The sequence below is a fragment of the Xiphophorus maculatus genome, chromosome 14, assembly GCF_002775205.1.
Source record: "Xiphophorus maculatus strain JP 163 A chromosome 14, X_maculatus-5.0-male, whole genome shotgun sequence".
NCBI classification, from domain to species: Eukaryota; Metazoa; Chordata; class Actinopteri; order Cyprinodontiformes; family Poeciliidae; genus Xiphophorus; species Xiphophorus maculatus.
This window is the reverse complement of record NC_036456.1, coordinates 10,555,588-10,572,332: the sequence shown is the minus strand read 5'-3', so window position 1 is coordinate 10,572,332 and position 16,745 is coordinate 10,555,588. Positions and strand designations below refer to the sequence as shown.

Here is a 16,745-nt window from a genome sequence, read left to right as displayed (position 1 = left end):
CTGTCAGGTTCACAGTGTTTTCATTGAACTATCACTAACTGCCACTGAAATGAGAAATAAACAACCTATTAAAATCATCCTGTCATTTTTATAAACCATCTCAGATTTCAGCGTCACGGTTCTGTTTTGTTTTTTTAAGTCGGTTTTCTACAGGTGGCTGTGGTCCTCTGGAGCCACAGAGCTGCTCCTGAACATACAGGTCCTACGTTTCCAGTATGAAACCAGCAGAGCGACCAACACGCACACAGCAGCACTGGAGCAGAACCACATGGCCTGTGAAGTTGACCTGAGAGGAGACCAGGTCACATCCTGGGGTGAAACGATTTTCCCATCAGGGTCGCTGTTGAACAGAAACCAGAAATATTCATTTAGTGGATGCAGCATCATGCTGCAGAGCAGACCAGTCTCTGGTTGAAGTCATACTCACCATGTGGTGAAACCAGAGGATGAGTTTCTGTCTATAGGAGGAGAAACATCAGGGTAGAGACACAACCGTCTGTCAGGACAAAACACTTCGCCTCTGTATCCTTTAACCTGAGAGGAACATAATCCTGTTTATGTTTATATGTGGAGTTATAGTTAAAAGTCTCACACATTTCTTATGTTTCCATAATGAACTAAAGACTAATAAAAACATTTAATACATTATGAAAGTTTTATTTGCACATGTATGGCATTTATATGAATATCACTCACCCCCAGTTGATGCCGGTACAGAGCAAAGCTCTGCAGTGAGGCAAAGCATCTAACAGAACCACCAAGACCCGAACTGAGTCTTAAAGCTTTTTACTGAAAATAAAACCTCTCATCTTCAGGCTTCGACAAAAACATTGTTATCATCCGAGGTAAAGCAGAATTTTACTGCATGTGAGTTTATCTCAGAACAAAAATGGCATTTGCATGTTTTGTTCTTTGTTTTGTTTTTTTTTAGATTTTATTGGTAAAATAAGACAATGTTTTCTAAGCACATCTGTCTGTCTTTCAGCAGGCTGGTTTTGGACTGATAAGACATTTCAGCTAATAACATTAACATAAATCTGGCTACTCTGTTCACAAATGTTAAAAACAAAAAAAACATTAAATGTTATATTTCAAACAAAAAAGAGGAAAAATTGATGCACCTACGTTTGTAAAACACACCTGTCAGTGTTAAACTATTTGATCGCACATGTACAATGCTTGCACAAATTTTAAATTGCAAATAAAATTTCATAAAATGCTAATGTATAAGTTTAACTCTGTAGAGACAAACAAAACTGTCTTTATTTGAAGAGATGATGTTTGTTTTATTGTTGATTCATTTATTTTCCAAAAGAATCTTTTTTAGAAATATCTACGGAAGCCCTCGTGTTCAGGTAACATGGCATCTTACCTGAACGGCGCCCCCTGCTGGGCAGTCCACCCATTCAGAGCCAGACACCTGGATCTGGTACCTGTTGGGTCCAGAACATCTGTGTCTGTAGCAGCGACCCTCAGCAGAGCTGCTGGTCCAAACGTCGCCTCCCTGGCACAGATGAAAGACAGGAAGAGGAAATGATGTCAAACAAAAAATACAGTCAGTGTATTTGGAACAATATTTAAAATACTACCAGATTTATTCCTTTATATGCACAAAAACATAAACTGACGACAAGCTGATACTTTTCAATTAACAAAATGCCATTAGATTTGTTGTGGGTGTGAATACAGATCTCATGTCTGTTTTATATTTTAGTTTCACTCTTCTTTTTACATATCTTCCATCTCATAGACTATAGCTTGAATGAAGATCTAATAGAGGATATAATAAAAATATCTAATTAAGCTTAAACCTAAAACCTTCTGGGAATTGCATTTTGATCTTCCTCTGACATCATCATCCTGTAAGGCTTTAATATCTTTTAGCAGAAACCCTCACACACCCGTCTGATGAGGCTGGAGAAGAAGCAGCGGCTGTCAAAGCCAAAAATCTCTCCGCTCCAGTTTTCTGCGGGAGACCATCTTGTGTTTTCTTTCTTCCAGCATTCACTCTGAAGAAGAGGAAAATGATACAAAACAAAAACAAAAAAACTTTAACAGATGTAACAGGACCCACCGTGACAGTTCAGCAACTTAAAAACACATATGTGGACATAAGGAAAAAGGAAAATATAATAAAAGTAAACAGAAGGGAGATAAAAAAATGATTTCCTTTTTGCTAAAGATGACAACTTACTCCATTCTCCAGCGGCTTATAGACCCGACAACCTTCCAGGTACGGATCCGTCTGACATTTCCCTTTGTGGAGGTGAAGGAAGTGACATCCAACTCCACTAAGAGCAATCAGGAAAAACATACATGATGAGAACTGATGTTCCTGCTAAGAACAGATGCTAAGCTACAGCGTTACCTTCCGGAGCAGAAGAAGGTTGAGGAATTGTCCTTGCAGATGGACAGAGAACCAAATTTGGCTCCTTGACCTGATAAAATAAAATTCAACCTGAATCCGCCTGCAGGGTTAGTCTGTTCATGCTGGATGTCGATTCTTACCGTCTCCCCAGACCAGACTCTGAGCCCGGCTCAAGTTCACAGAGTACCAGCCCGTGTCCCGCAGCGCCGCTAACGTGACTGGGTCGATCCGGACTGTGGTCGGGTCTCCCAGCGCCGCCGCCATGATGGATCCCTGCAGGACCCGGGACTCCCAGTGGGAGGAAACTTTGCCCGCGGATTCGTCCTGAGGAACAAAGGTTAAAGTCAGGCAGGTGTTAAAATGAGTTGTCGACCTTTGACCTTCTCAGCACCAGGTTCTCCAGCGGCCCGCCCAGCTCGGGGTCAGAGGACATCAGGTGTCTCTGCAGGGCTGAGACGATGGCTGGAGTGTAAATCCTCGTCTGTCCTGATCCGTCTGAGTGAATCACTTTATTTCGAGGAGAACATGAAGCTCCTACATGAGAAAAGAAACAGAAGTGGATTTAATTTTATCTAAAATTAAATTGAAGCAGCTAGTTTTAAAGAGGCAGTATTATGAGTTTTCCAGCCACATAGAATCATTTTATTGCTCAATCAAGTGACTGTGTTAACGTCAGCTGTTATAAAAATGTTGTATACTTTGTGTATCAAGTATGACTTAAAAGAAACGTGACTTTGTAATTTAACACCTTGAAATTGGGCCTCTGTCGCTTTAAGAAACTCCTCCACTCGTAAACGCCACCTATAGGAAGCCATCACCTCATTGCTCCGCTATTAATATTTTTGCTACATTTTTACCAGCATTGCACTGTTTGCATAATGAGCTCAGCTTGTGTGCAGTTTCACCAGGTTTGCTAATTGCTGCTGGCTAGTCTGAAGGAGCTGAGACGCTTGCACCTCGAAGGCGTTTTACACAACTGAATGGTTGCCATGGAGATTAAAGGATTTCTCAAACATGCGTTAAAGAATCTAGCCAACATGTTTTTTGATGAAAAATAACTTTATAACTTGATGTAAAGCTAAAAAGAGTGAACTTTAAATAATACTGCCCCTTTAAAATAAATTGTGCTTTTCAAGCCTCCAAGAAAATAAAAGACACAAGGAGAGAAACAGATGTTTTCTAAAAACCTTGATCTGATGAACAGTCTTGCCAGGAGCTGAAGAGATCTTTGGAGAAGCCGAGTGTATGAAACATCTCATGGATCAGAGTCTGGGAAGCAGAAAACCACAACCACAGTTACCTGATCTCTGCTTTACCGACTCAGACACGTCGTTTCTGGAGATTAACTGAAATTATACATAATTGTGTTTAAACCTGAACTGTAGCCTGGTGGCTGTAGGAAGCGCCGCTCAGCCTGTCGCTGCAGAGGACCACCACGCCGGCCACAGGACGTCCCCCAGCGTCCGTCTGGCAGTGGACGGCGTAGGCGAGGACGCCAGGCTGAGTGAGCAGGAAAACACTGAATTTACCAAACGTTTGACTAGAGAGCTTCAGCAGGTCACACACTACAAATATAGACCAGGTGAGGGTATTTATAGTCTATTTATCTGGTTAAATAAGTATATTATTGATAATAAGAGTTTGACTGGGTGTAGCTGGAAATATAAAATCCTGCCAGATATTACATCCAAGCTATCCTTTGCAGTTGAGATACTGTAATCTGTAATCTGATCTATTCTGCAGCGTTGGAAAATATAAATGTTCTGATTTACAGTGGTGTCAACTTCTTTTGAAGAGACAACAAAAACATACAAAGAAGAACATTTCTGAGACAGAATCAAACTCAAACTTTGACCAACTTGGATGTTTACCTCTGCTCTACATTTGTCAGTGGCCTGTACATGGATGTAAATCAGGAAGTCGGTGTCGGGAAGTCCGGCTCCTTCTGGTCTGATGACGATCTGGCGAGGAGAGTCGGCCTCTGGGTAAACGTAGCATCCAGACAGATGGTCTTCTGGGATCTGTTCACGCAGGGGGAAGGTGGAAACGCCCTGGATATTTAGTTTGACAACATCTGAAGGGAAACGGCAGAGTTACTGGACTGGCTGCTTACTGTGACGTCCAGACACGTTTCAGTTCTGTAGTTTTTGTTTGCTCTTCCACACCTGGAATCAGAAACCCGTCATTGGTAAATTCAATACAAAAAGGTGGAGTAATGATATTTGTCCCCTGGATTTGTGCATCTTTGGAGCATTTCTTAGTGAATTTTAAATCCCAGTGACTTTGCATATAAACACACTAACCTGTTGTAGTTCAGCAGGCTTGAATTCCTCCAGACAAACTTGCAGTATTTGTTGACGTTTCTGCTCAGCATCAAGGTTCCCACAGTTCTGTTCACTATCAGATAGACTGAGTTAGTTTCCTTCATGTATGCGTTAGTGTGTTTGTTGTGTTTTTACCTGACAGTAAAGACGACACCACCCTCACAGCCTCTTCCAGAGCCTCCTCCAGCCTCTCGCTCTCAGGTTCAGACAGTTTGCAGCTTTCTCTGGCCCTCCAGGTTTTTATCCTGATCGGCTGCAAAATGCTGGAGGGAGGTGGATGGGTTATGTTTTCCAGAAACGTCCTCTGCTTGACTTCAGGTCTCGAATGTCTGGTTTGGTGTCCAGAGCTTGGCTGGGTTCTTGGCTCCATGGATGCAGCTCTAGTCACGCTGACCTGAGCTTCATCAGAAACACGGCTCTGTTTGGCTGCAGCGTCCGACACGGCTACCAGCAGCAGCGTCCATGCCCAGATCCTCTGAGATGGAGAAAAAGATGAGGCTAAAGATGCTAGCTTGACTTTGATTTTTAGCTTTGATCAGGATGCAGCTGAATACCTGTCAACAGTGACAAACTAAACATCCAATCAATAAAAATGTATAAATAAAATTCAGTTCACTACAATCTGAATGTTACATATTTACATTTACCTTCTGAACTTTGTTTCTTGAATTAATTTTACATTTAGTCAAAGATTGATTTATCATTTTTATGATTTCTTAGCATTTTATTTGCTTTAATTAAATTGTTATGCTCCCCCTTTTGGTGATGTTTAAGTTTTTAACGTGTTTAATCTATATTTCTTTCTGTAAAGCACTTTGAAGTGTTCAGTGTATGAATGATGATGGAAATTAATGAACACCACACTGAACAGTAAAACACAACAGCGGCAGCAGAATCCTGTGGGAATGTTTTTCTTCACATGGATGATAAAGCTGGGAAAACAGATGCAGTAAAATACAGGGAAATACTGGAAGAAAATGTGTTACAGCTACAAAAAAACATGATAATTCGTAAAGATCTGAGAGAACATAGTGCATCGTATCATGATGGCACGCTGCAAGTAAACCTTAAAAAAATATATAAAACTAAAAAATACAATAGAACCTGCAATATTTAGTTCTGCAAAAATGAAACGTAAACTAGACTTTGAAATCCATATTAAAAATGTGGCAAATCATCCGGGCTATCAACTTATTTTCCTGTGAACAAATTAGAATATTTTACTTGCAAGAGCCTTTGTGCACAATACTGGAGTTAAAACAGGTCCAACTTCAAAAACTGAAACATTTTTACGAAAGCTTTCCTTCACATCAGCTCAGAAGTTGCTGCAAGCGGATTACACTTCCTGTTTCATCAGCTAAATGAAGGCAGCCTTAAATCTTTAGGTTCAAATACAATCGACCTGTTAGCACCCACATGCTTTAAAGGAGACAGACAGAGATCACTTACCTGGATTCTTACATCTGCAGCTCCAGATGTTTCCATTACTCAGCTGGAAAACAGATGCGACTCCATCTGTCCTGAAAAGCTTCTGTCTTCCTTCCAACGTTTGCAGACAGAGTTAACTCATCAGTATGCGTTTGTTTTCGCAGGATTCCCGAATACAAAGCACAATGCAGCATGAGAACAAAACCCCCCGCTTAAAAAAAACAAACATTACACGACACATAAAAGTGCAAATTGTTTAATCTCAGCCACATTTTTACTTATATACAGTGAAGTTGACCTTATTAAATCATAAAACCACTTTCTCTTTTATTTACCTCAATACATAGCAAATTTGAAAACTTCTGGCTACCCCACATCGACCCTAATACATTCAACAAAATTAAGATTAAAACACAATGACAACTTAAAGGAGGAGGGCAGGAAAAAAAAAAAAAACTAAGATCTAGAGCTTTCTGAAATTAAAACACCTTAAAATGTACGATAAGAACATGGATGGCACGCCACAAGTCTCCTGTGTCAGAAAGCAATCGAGTCCCGTAAGACGCTGAGGTCATGTAGAGGATTTGGGGCCCTCTTCGTCACGCACACTTACACACACCTGCCACTACGTCAGGCACCGAAGAGATTGTCGCTGAAAACGTTTACTTTTTGTTGGTTACATTCATCCACGTGGGAAGGGTTCACGTCGACGGGTTTGCACTGAAACAACGTTTTGAAAAGTTATTGCCAGCTTGCAGAGTAGTACACATGCAATTTTTTTTTTCTTCTTCTCTAAGTTATAATAAAGCCGCTAAAGTGTCGATAACGTGCATCCACGTGAAGCAAATACGAGCCTGCGTGTGTTTCTGTGTGCGGTGTGAAAATCCAGGACGTCTTGATGTACTTCAGCTGTCTACAGGAAACTCCTTAAAAGGCACTTAGACGGAGGGGAAACGACTGTTTTCTACTAATATTTCTCAGCTAACAGACTGGATGCAAGTGGCAGAAGATCACGCAGTCACACCGCCTATCGCAAGACTAAAATGCAACCTCATTCACGCAGCTGCAGTCACACAGACGCCATCATTCAGTCTGACAGTAGCCTGCCTCAGTAGCTGGATACGGGGAAATCCTTCTGTGCAAAAGTCTCCCTTCTCTTTGCAGCCAAGCTTTATTTAACTGAGTGCGCATCCAAAACTGACTCGTCTCCACGTACGCAAGCTATGGCCGTCGTTTTCATTTTTCATTTTTAAGGGAGGTCTGATATTGGATTTAAAGTGTCAACAAGTCGGAACAATTTAAAAAGGCACCGGACGTGCACAGGGAGGAAGAGTCTCGCTAGGGGGCGCTCCTGTGCTCAGAGTCAAACAGAAGTGGAAAGACTGGGTTGTAGTTAAGAGGAGAAAAAGACGAGGCGCGAGGAAGTCATTTTAGGTGAGCATGGGAACGTCGTCCTCTGAGGTGTTGTCCTCGGACAGCGGGATGAGCAACACCTCGTCGTCTGAGGAAGAGGAGGAGGAGGAAGAGGAGAAGGAAGGGGAGGCCGAAAGAGGCATGGAGTTGGTGGAGGAGGAGGAAGGGGGTGAGGCTCTGAAGAGGGAAATACTGAGGCCTATTGTTTGGAAGATGGAGGCCAGGGAGGGGCTGCTGGGAGGGACGGTGACCGGAGGGGTCTGCGGGGGAGCCGGAGGGGCGTACGGCGGGGGAGGGGTGGAGAAGACGGGCGGAGAGGGGAGAGGAAGTAGAGGAGCAGACGCCTCTTCCTCCCGAAGCTGCTGCTGCTGCTCAGTCTGAGCCAGCAGGCCGAGTTTCTGAGGCACCGGTTGGTTGACGGCCTCTACGGCCAGCGACGACCGCGCCAGGGCGGACTGGCTCGCTTCCTGGCCGGGGGCAGCAGAGTTCGCCTCCTGCTGGTTGGAGCCGGAGGTCTGGTTCTGTCTGCTGGGAGTCCTGGGGATGAGGCCCCACCTCCTCATGCGGCGAACGACGCGGCGGACGAAGCGCGGCCGGCGCCTGCGGCGCGGCGAGTTGGAGGCGTCCTGACGGAGGAGCTGCAGGATTCCCCTCAAAGACAGAGACGAGGTCTGAAGGAGGAGCAAACGGAGACAAGAACAGTGGTCAAAAATGACATCATCGCCTGACCGCATTTCCTCTATTCAGCAAGCACCACCTGCGTTTTCACTACGATGTGTGTTTTAGCACACCATAAAATTAAATACCAGCTAAATTTGATTTGAGAGTCTTTATCAGATGTAAAGCTGATGTCATGTCTTGCCCTCTGACCTCATTAGGGCTCTCTGTGGGGAAGTCCTCCACCGGGGGGATGATGCCCTGGGCAATCAGCTGGCCGTAGGACGGAGGAGCCTGCTGCTGGATCATCTCTGCTTCCAAGCGGCTTATTGGAGCAAACATGCTGCCACAAAACACAGACGTTTTAAGAGGCATTCGCACAATGTCAGGAAATGTCAGCACACATCTTTAATTTATCTGTGTTTTACAGGAAATTGAAATTCAAGAAATCACAAAATCTTAGTGTGAGTTAACCTTGTTTTGTAATCTAGAGGGTTTCATAAGCCCTAATGATTTGGTAAAAAGTGCTGCACATTTTTATGAGCACACTCATCGTGACTCATGGGTCCGAGACGAGCCAGAACATGACAAACTTCTCTTGTTTTCCTCAGGTGATTGACTGCAGAGTGAACCAACTGTGAGGATTAATCTGCAGGTCTAATGGGAAACTAAATCTACATCTGCTGATTCAAACTAGCAACCCAATCATAAAGTAGTTCAGGAACTGCAGTTTCAGGTCTAGTAAGAAACATCCTAAATGTCTGATTCAAACTAACAAAATCAATCAAACAAGACTGTCATATTTTAATTAAATGTTTCTGTGTTTTTCCAGATTTTTCAGTCATCAGAATTTGTTTAAATGTTAGTCAGAAAACTTAAAAATGGGCTTTTCTTCAGCAGTGGAGTCTTGTGTAGCGACTGCATACAAGTTGTGCTGAATGAGTGAGTTATTCTTTTCTGACATTTTTTCTGGAACTCTTCATTAGTCATCATTGGCATTTTTAGAAATCTTAGTATAATTCTACAATAATATAATATAAAACTCTATTTGAATTCAGGATTAAGGCCTGTAAACATGCTAACTGGAGTCTTCAAGAGTTTAGAAATTCTTCCAATAAAAAAGCAAGGAAAGAAATAATGAAAGAAAAATAAGCATAAATCGAAATGGGAAAAACAATAGAAGGAAGTAAGAAAACAAAGGAAGAATACCAAGAAGGAAGGAGGTAAAACAGTCAGGATAGAAGAAAGGAAGGAAGGGCACGAAACATAAACAGAACGGAGGCAGAACAGACACAAAGAAGGAATGAAAAATGATAAGAAGAACACAAAGAAATGACAAAACATTTATGGAATAAGAAAGAAATCTGGAAACTTTTAAAAAAAAATTTCCACACTTGAAACAAAAAAATCAAATTCCGAAAGCTGAACCAATTTTGGGATGAAAGTGGATCACAGGGGTTACCTGTACTCTCTGGTCCGGAGCGAGTACAGTTTGCACGTGCAGCCCATGGCGATGACCAGCAGAAGTCCGCAGATGAGGCTGCCCACCGTTGCCGCGGTGATGACCTTCCGGGGCAGCATGACGGTGCAGTTGAGCTCGTCCGTGCCGTCCTTACAGTCCACCTGGCCGTCGCAGCGCCAGCTCTCAAACACACACCTGCAGGGGGAACAAAGGGCCGAGTGTTATCGAAGAAAAATTCATCCACCGACTTGTTCGCTGCAAGACTCAACAGGAAACGATGAAGAGATGCTGAGCGAACGATTTCAACACACTACGTTAGAGGCTGTAATTATATGACTGATGTGAACAGCCAGTTTAAAACTTTAATTCAAAGAGTGAAGAGAAAATCTTGACAAAAAGTACAGCTTTAAGGGATTTTAAGCATCATTAATTGGGATTTAAAGAGACAATAAATCCAAATTTTTATAATGAATTTATAGCGATAAATGATAAACGATACTATAAATGACCTTGTCATAACATGTCAGATGTGTTTATAAAGATCACTGTGTCCAGTGTGAACTCTGACCTGTTGCTGTCACAATGAAAGGTCCCGGGTTGACAGACGCTGCAGTCTTTCTCGTCGCTGCCGTCGGTGCAGTACAGCTGGTAGTTGCACCTCTCTGTCACCGGGTAGCACACCGGCGTTCCCGGGTAGCGGCTGGGCGGCAGCGCTCTCTGCCCCGCCAGGCCGCAGGCGAACTGGTTCTCGCTGCAGCCCCTGCAGCCCTGTTCGTCCTTGCCGGTCTCGGGGCAGTCCCATTTCCCGTCGCAGCGCTGCTCCTTGGTGAAGCAGCCGCCCGCCGCGCCGCCACACCGGCTCTCCCACGGCGGGCAGTAGCTGCCCACGTGGAACGTGGCTTTGAAGCCGGTCCCCACGGAGCTGGCCGCCTTCTCGAACACCAGCGACATGAGGCCGGTGTGGGACTCCACTTTGAGAGATTTGTAATTAAACGCACTGGTGATCTGTTCGAATGCAGAAACACATCAAAATATGTAGGATTTTTGCATATGTTGCCAATATGTTTTATTATTTTACGTTATTACTACTTCTGCTGCAAATTAACTAACTCCATGCGCACCATGATACAGGCATGGGACTGCTGATTTATTCAGTTTGCCTGTTATTGTGTGTCTGTCCCTATTAGGCTCACAATAACAAATTTTGCTGAACGTTAGATTGAGACCATTTTCAAGTCATATAATGATAATTTAACACTTTCTGAAAGACCAATAAACTTTAAAGTATAATGAGCATTTAACACTGGAAGACATTTTAAATATCCCAAATAAATTAAAACAACAAAAACAACAAATAAAATGAATTATGAAGTCTCTGTAAACAAGATTGTCCTTTATAAAAGTTGAGACCAAAGCACCGGACTGACGACTTTTATCATCTAATGTTTGGTAGAAATAGAGAGAGAAAGGAGAAAAACACTAAAATATGCAGATGGAAATGATTGGCTTTGTTTTAAGTTATTCTGCAATTAATTGATTCATTGATTTATTGCGACAGCTCTAGTCCCTAGCAAAGAAACCTAACGAATAAACAAAGATATTAAAAAGAAACATAGTGTGGGTTACTAGAAATATCTGGTTGCAGTTTTTCCGTGACGTAAACTCACGTTTTTGATGATGTCTCCTTTGCCCCCCTCTCGGTTGTAGACGGTGAGTCTGTCCCAGGGGCCCAGCACAATCTGCTGCAGGTCCAGCCTGAGCGGCCGCGAGTCCTGCGGGTCCAGTGTCCAGATGCACAACATCCTGCCGCCCTCAGACGACGGAGAGGAAAAGGTGCCATAAAAGGTCTGAAGCAGCCCCCCACAGGGCCACTCAATGGGGGTGGGAGTGACGACAAGCTCCTTCTGGGTGGGCTGCTCCGGACTGGCCCGGCCCGGATCCCTCTGCAGCGACCAGTCGTCGGGGAAGATGTACTGCTCCGTCGACTTCCCCCAGCTTTTGTCGACGGTCCTGCTTTTCTCGGCGTCCCGGTCCTTGTTCCTGTCAGTGTAGGTCAAAGGTCTTGGCTCTGCGTAGTCGACGTAATCGTCGCAGTCCTCCTCATCTGAATGGAGGTCGTCATCGAGACACTCCACCTGCCCGTTGCAGCGCCAGGAGAGAGGCAGGCAGCGGCCGCCGGGACATCGGAACGACGTCTCCAACGGACAGTAACCCGAATCTGGACAGAAGCAAACAGGAATTTCAGACAAAACAACAGATTTCAGCAAGAAAAAAAAAACCTAAATGCCCCGCTTTCATACCTCTGGCGAAGTTTAGCATAAATGACGACACGGGGTAGGAGTGGGGATAAAACTGGTGCATCAGGGTAATATTTCCTCCCGGGAACTCCATCGGCTGCGGCAGCTTGTCGCCACAGAGGACATGCGGCTCTCCTCCGGACGAGGATCTGATGGACAGCCGTTCTTTCTCACACTGAGCAGAGAACTGAGTAAAGCTGAGGGAGAATGTGGAAACAGCAAATTAGCAAAAACCCAAACACAAAGCTTGATCTGTCGGCTCAACTCGTTGAACCGGCAGGACAGAAACATTTTATAAACAAAACGCAACAGGAAATATGGTTTTATTTGGGGTGCTCACAAACGTGACTGAAACAGATTAGAAACATTTCAACGAGTCCTACAGGTGAAATTTAAAATGTGAACGTTAAATATATTCATCACACAGAGGATGATATATTTAAAGAGTTGGTTTTTGATTATTTTGAGTCTTACACCCAATGAGAATCCTTAGTTCAGTTTCTCTGAAATTTTTAATAATACATAAGACCAACAAAAACCATATTTTTGATACAGAAATGTCATGTTGTGGCCTGCATGATTATTGAGAAGCTCCACAAGACCTGGCTGTTCAGGTGCTGCTTCCGAGTATATTCTAAGAAAGTCTAGTGGAAGGAAAAGGCGGTGTGGGAAAAAGTTGCACAAGAAACACAGATAGCCGCTGCTTTAATTAAATTAATAATTTTTATTGATCTTATGTAACGTTCAAATGTTCTGGGAATCTGAATTTGAGGTTTGCATTCGCTGTAAAATAATCATCAAATTAAAGAGAAACAGAGACTTGAAATGCATCACTCTTCACTTCACGTTTAGAATTAGTTTACTGAAATATTTAAACACGTCAACGATAATCTAATTTACTTATTTACTTTTCAAGTAAACTCAGATATTCATACTGGCTTGTCCTCCATCCAAAATAAACCGGGGATGTCCAGTTCGTCAAATCTACATTTCAATTAAAATTCAAAATTAAAAAAATTACAATCAACAAAAAAAAGCAACCTATAAGACTGTGTCTTGCTTTTCTTTAACAAATATACTCTTATTTTCTTGTGTCATGAGAAAACATTTTTTAAAATAATCCCAATATCAATAACAATGATTTTCGTTTTGTTTTTGCCTTAATAAAGCAGCCGTATATAAGGTAGAAATTTTGAGCTCTGCTGAAGTTTTTTATTAACGGAAAGAAAACTGAGCCTGGTCAGCATCAGTACCTGAGAACGATGGGCTCATCCTCCAAGCCCTTGATGATCCAGCAGTCATAGATGACTCCAAAGTGGTAGGACCAGCTGTGGTACGCAGAACTCCGGATCTCTCCCACCTTACTGTCGATGACCTGAGAGCCGCGCCCGCACTGGGCTGCCAAACAGGAAAACAGAATATTAAATTAATGCACTCATCAATTTTCAGACAGCAACATTACCAGAATGAAATGTAAGTGAGATTTACAGTTATATTTATGTTAAGGATAGTAACCCATGAAAACACACTAATATTCTGTATATAGGAGGAGCGAAATGGGGCAGGATTTACTAAGAATCACTGCCATGTTTTTCCATTTTTAACTCATTTTTTTACTTGCTCAGCTATGAAGCTTTACAAACATGGCTTTCTCATACCATTAAAATAATAGAAAACATTTTATGCTTAATTGAAGTTCTCGCTTACGTTAAAAATACAGATTTAGTTCAATCAACAACAAAAAATCACTAAAAACATTTTTAAAAGTTTAGCCAAAACCATGAATTTCTTGTAGGTAGTTCATGTACTTACTAAAGCAGGAAGCAGGCTCAAAATGGCTGCATGCTGAGAGGGGAAGAAGCAAAAACAGAACCAGTCAAACAAACACATGGGAAACACACACCAGAGCATCAAATGAGGAAGTTTGAAGAAGCATATAAATAACTTTTATAACGTCACTCACCTGTTATGGAAATTATAACGAGCGCAGATAACGTGTTACTGACTGTCATCGCTGCAGATCTGCTCTCTGTGTTTAAAATTAATTAAAACTGTGAAAACTTGGAAGGTTTAAAAGTAAGTGTAAAAAAAAATGTCAGAGAAGTTCCATTTTAGAGGGTGGGGGTCACACTGTTCAGGAAGACTTCACCTGCAAAGAGGAAAAAACAAAGTTTGTTAAATATTGCAACAATGTCAACTAACCCACCATATCCTTAATAATCTACCATTTTCATCATAACAAATTCACCAATGGTCTCCCTGAATATTTGGATTATTATAAGGATTATCTATATCACCTGCTGGGCCATGACACAAAGTTTCTTCCAATGAAAACTGAAATGTTGTTTTCCAGAACTGGGTTTTATGGGGAAAAGACTTTTTTTTTTTTGCTTCATAAAAATTCAAAACGGCTGATTATTTAGTTATAGTAATACATCTAGATTAGTTTTTCAGAAGTACATCTTATAAGCAGCGTTTCTTACATAGTAAACATCCCGCTTTTAATAATACATAAATAAATATAAATAGATGTCAAATCTTCAGCTAATGCTGTTCTTGATGGGTGATTTAACAGCTTTAGGCAATAAATGAAAATAGGACGATATTTTCTTCACGCCCACGACACGAACAGGTTATTTTTGTCTGGTTATCACGCCAGAAACAGAGACTTCCTTCCCATAATCCACTCAACAACGTCGGTAAAAAAAAAAAAAAAAAAAAGACAAACGCTACAATTTCCGTGAACAAATCCTCCCGTAACAAACATTCAACATGGCTAATTCTAAAATATAACTAATTTCAGTCTCGTTTGAGTCATTTCCCACAGACATTTGTGAGTTATTTGATAAGACTCTGTCCCGTGAGGCCAGATTAACAAAACAGTTTCGGATTCAAGGATTAACAGCGAGCTAGCTTCTAGCTGCTTACATCCTCTGCTTTTATTTTTACAGCCCTTTCTGTCGCGTTAATGAAACACAAAACAACAAGACAGGTCTTTAAAACGCGACACGAAACGTTCTGGTACCCGCAGAAACCACAAAATGTAGGTTACAAGCGGCAGGGACGAAGTAAAAGCATCAAAAACAAAGAACGAAAGCGTTACCGTGCTGCGGGCCTCTCTTGTTGTCAAGTTCTGAGCTACTTCCGTGTGATGCGGCTCGCGACAGGGTGGGCGGGGCTTGTGACGCACACAAGCTGGCTCTCTTTTCATTCATAAAAAATAAGCATGTGGCTCATTTTCATGAGAGTTAAATGCTAGTTCTTCATTTTTACATATTTGCAACCACTTATAGTTCATCCGTTAATTTAATGGGACGGTACTGACTGGTTAAATTGGATGTGAACGGTGAAATGTTGAATTTTCACCACCAGGTGTCAGTGTCAGCTCGGATAAACGCCTTGTCATTTTTCATTCATAGAAATAATTGTAAACAATTTAATACAAATACTACTTCAATGAGCAAAGTATTGTAGTAGTATTTTACTTCCCTATTAATTCATATGGTTTTCGAAGTACATCCATCTTTACTTTAGTTTTCTTACAGCTAAAAGAAATATTCACTCTTTGTTATGCTTTTTAACGACCTTTTGGCTTATTCTATTATGTGTCACAGAAATAGAAATCTTCAGGTAGATTCTGTGTAGAGAACAGTTGAAAAGGTATATGTGTGAGTAATGTTTGGGCATGTTTTGGTAATCGTTCTTTCCCATCAGAAACCAGTAGTGACAACAAAACAAACAAAATCAGGAGTTATTTGGTTTTTCTTTTTGAAATGCAGGATATTAAATTGAAATACAAGCTGTTTTGTGGTCAAAACAGAAATTGGAATTTGTTGTTGTTGTTTCATCTTCTTCTTTTTAGCTTTAAGCTAACAGTAACATAAAACCGTCAAAGAGAAACAAAACCTTGGTTAGTTTTCCCATGTTTTGATACCCTCATGATGTCACTGTTCATGTATTATAGAGGGACGTCCTGATTGGTCACATCCATCTCACACCGTTATTACTCATCAAAATATTATATACAACTTTATGTAGATATTTATACTGAATAAAACATGCAGAAAATGTTAAGCACTGTATTCTGGTTGATAAATGAAATCTATCAAGATGTCAGAAAGAGATCTGTGGACCTCCACGAATCTCCTTCATCCTTTGAAATGATAACCTCATACCTGAAGGTGCCTGAATGTGCCATGTTTACCTGTTCAAACAAGTCCACACAAGCATAAAAAACAAGAAGAAATCAAACCACTGTGCTGTTCAGGAAGCAAGAATCCCCAGTGTTTTGGTGCAAAATGTGTCTATCAGTCCGAGACCTTGCAACGTTACAGTCTGAAGCGGGTGAGAAAGCTTCAATATCCAAAGTGAAACAAGTTCTGTACATATATGAGCTGAAACACCACTCAGAGAGGAAGAGGCCATTACTCCAAAATCAGCATAAAAAGCCAGATTACAGTCTGCAAACGCACTGAAAGAAAAAAAAAACACCTCAATCTTTGCAGATGTGTGCTGTGATGTGATCAAACTAAATTTGAAGTGTGAAACCAGAATGACGAATAGCTTATTTAGTGGAAATGTGGGAGAAGTTGGCAAGTTTTAAAACAGCATTCAAACTGTGAGGTGCTCTTCACAAAATAAATGATATCATGAGGAAATAATAAAGCAACATGTGAAGACATCAGGCAAGCAGTTAAAGGCTGAGCACAACCGGCTCTTCCAGGTCTAATAAACTAAATAAATATTTATTGATGGATAAAGACACATAATGACTTTGAGAAAGTGTGAAATTAAAA

At 41.6% G+C, this 16,745-nt stretch overlaps 2 protein-coding genes across 2 annotated transcripts; both read right to left on the bottom strand.

Moving 5' to 3' along the window:
- Positions 1-28: 28 nt before the first annotated feature.
- LOC111611062 (leishmanolysin-like peptidase) lies at positions 29-6,177 on the bottom strand. Its single transcript, XM_023346682.1, has 15 exons — positions 6,142-6,177; positions 4,828-5,167; positions 4,672-4,765; positions 4,482-4,533; positions 4,240-4,389; positions 3,743-3,868; positions 3,556-3,637; positions 2,760-2,902; positions 2,509-2,692; positions 2,369-2,438; positions 2,195-2,291; positions 1,902-2,009; positions 1,373-1,504; positions 428-534; positions 29-340 (listed from the first exon to the last, which is right to left on the bottom strand). The coding sequence occupies exons 1-15, from the start codon at positions 6,175-6,177 to the stop codon at positions 148-150; spliced, it is 1,914 nt and encodes a 637-aa protein (XP_023202450.1). The 3' UTR covers positions 29-147.
- A 183-nt stretch (positions 6,178-6,360) lies between these two features.
- On the bottom strand, positions 6,361-15,103 carry lrp10 (LDL receptor related protein 10). Its single transcript, XM_005807249.3, has 10 exons — positions 15,053-15,103; positions 13,913-14,098; positions 13,762-13,794; positions 13,203-13,347; positions 11,953-12,146; positions 11,320-11,870; positions 10,221-10,657; positions 9,653-9,847; positions 8,404-8,533; positions 6,361-8,204 (listed from the first exon to the last, which is right to left on the bottom strand). Exons 2-10 carry the CDS (start codon positions 13,959-13,961, stop codon positions 7,551-7,553), a joined length of 2,388 nt encoding a protein of 795 aa, XP_005807306.2. The 5' UTR covers positions 13,962-14,098; positions 15,053-15,103; the 3' UTR covers positions 6,361-7,550.
- Positions 15,104-16,745: the final 1,642 nt, after the last annotated feature.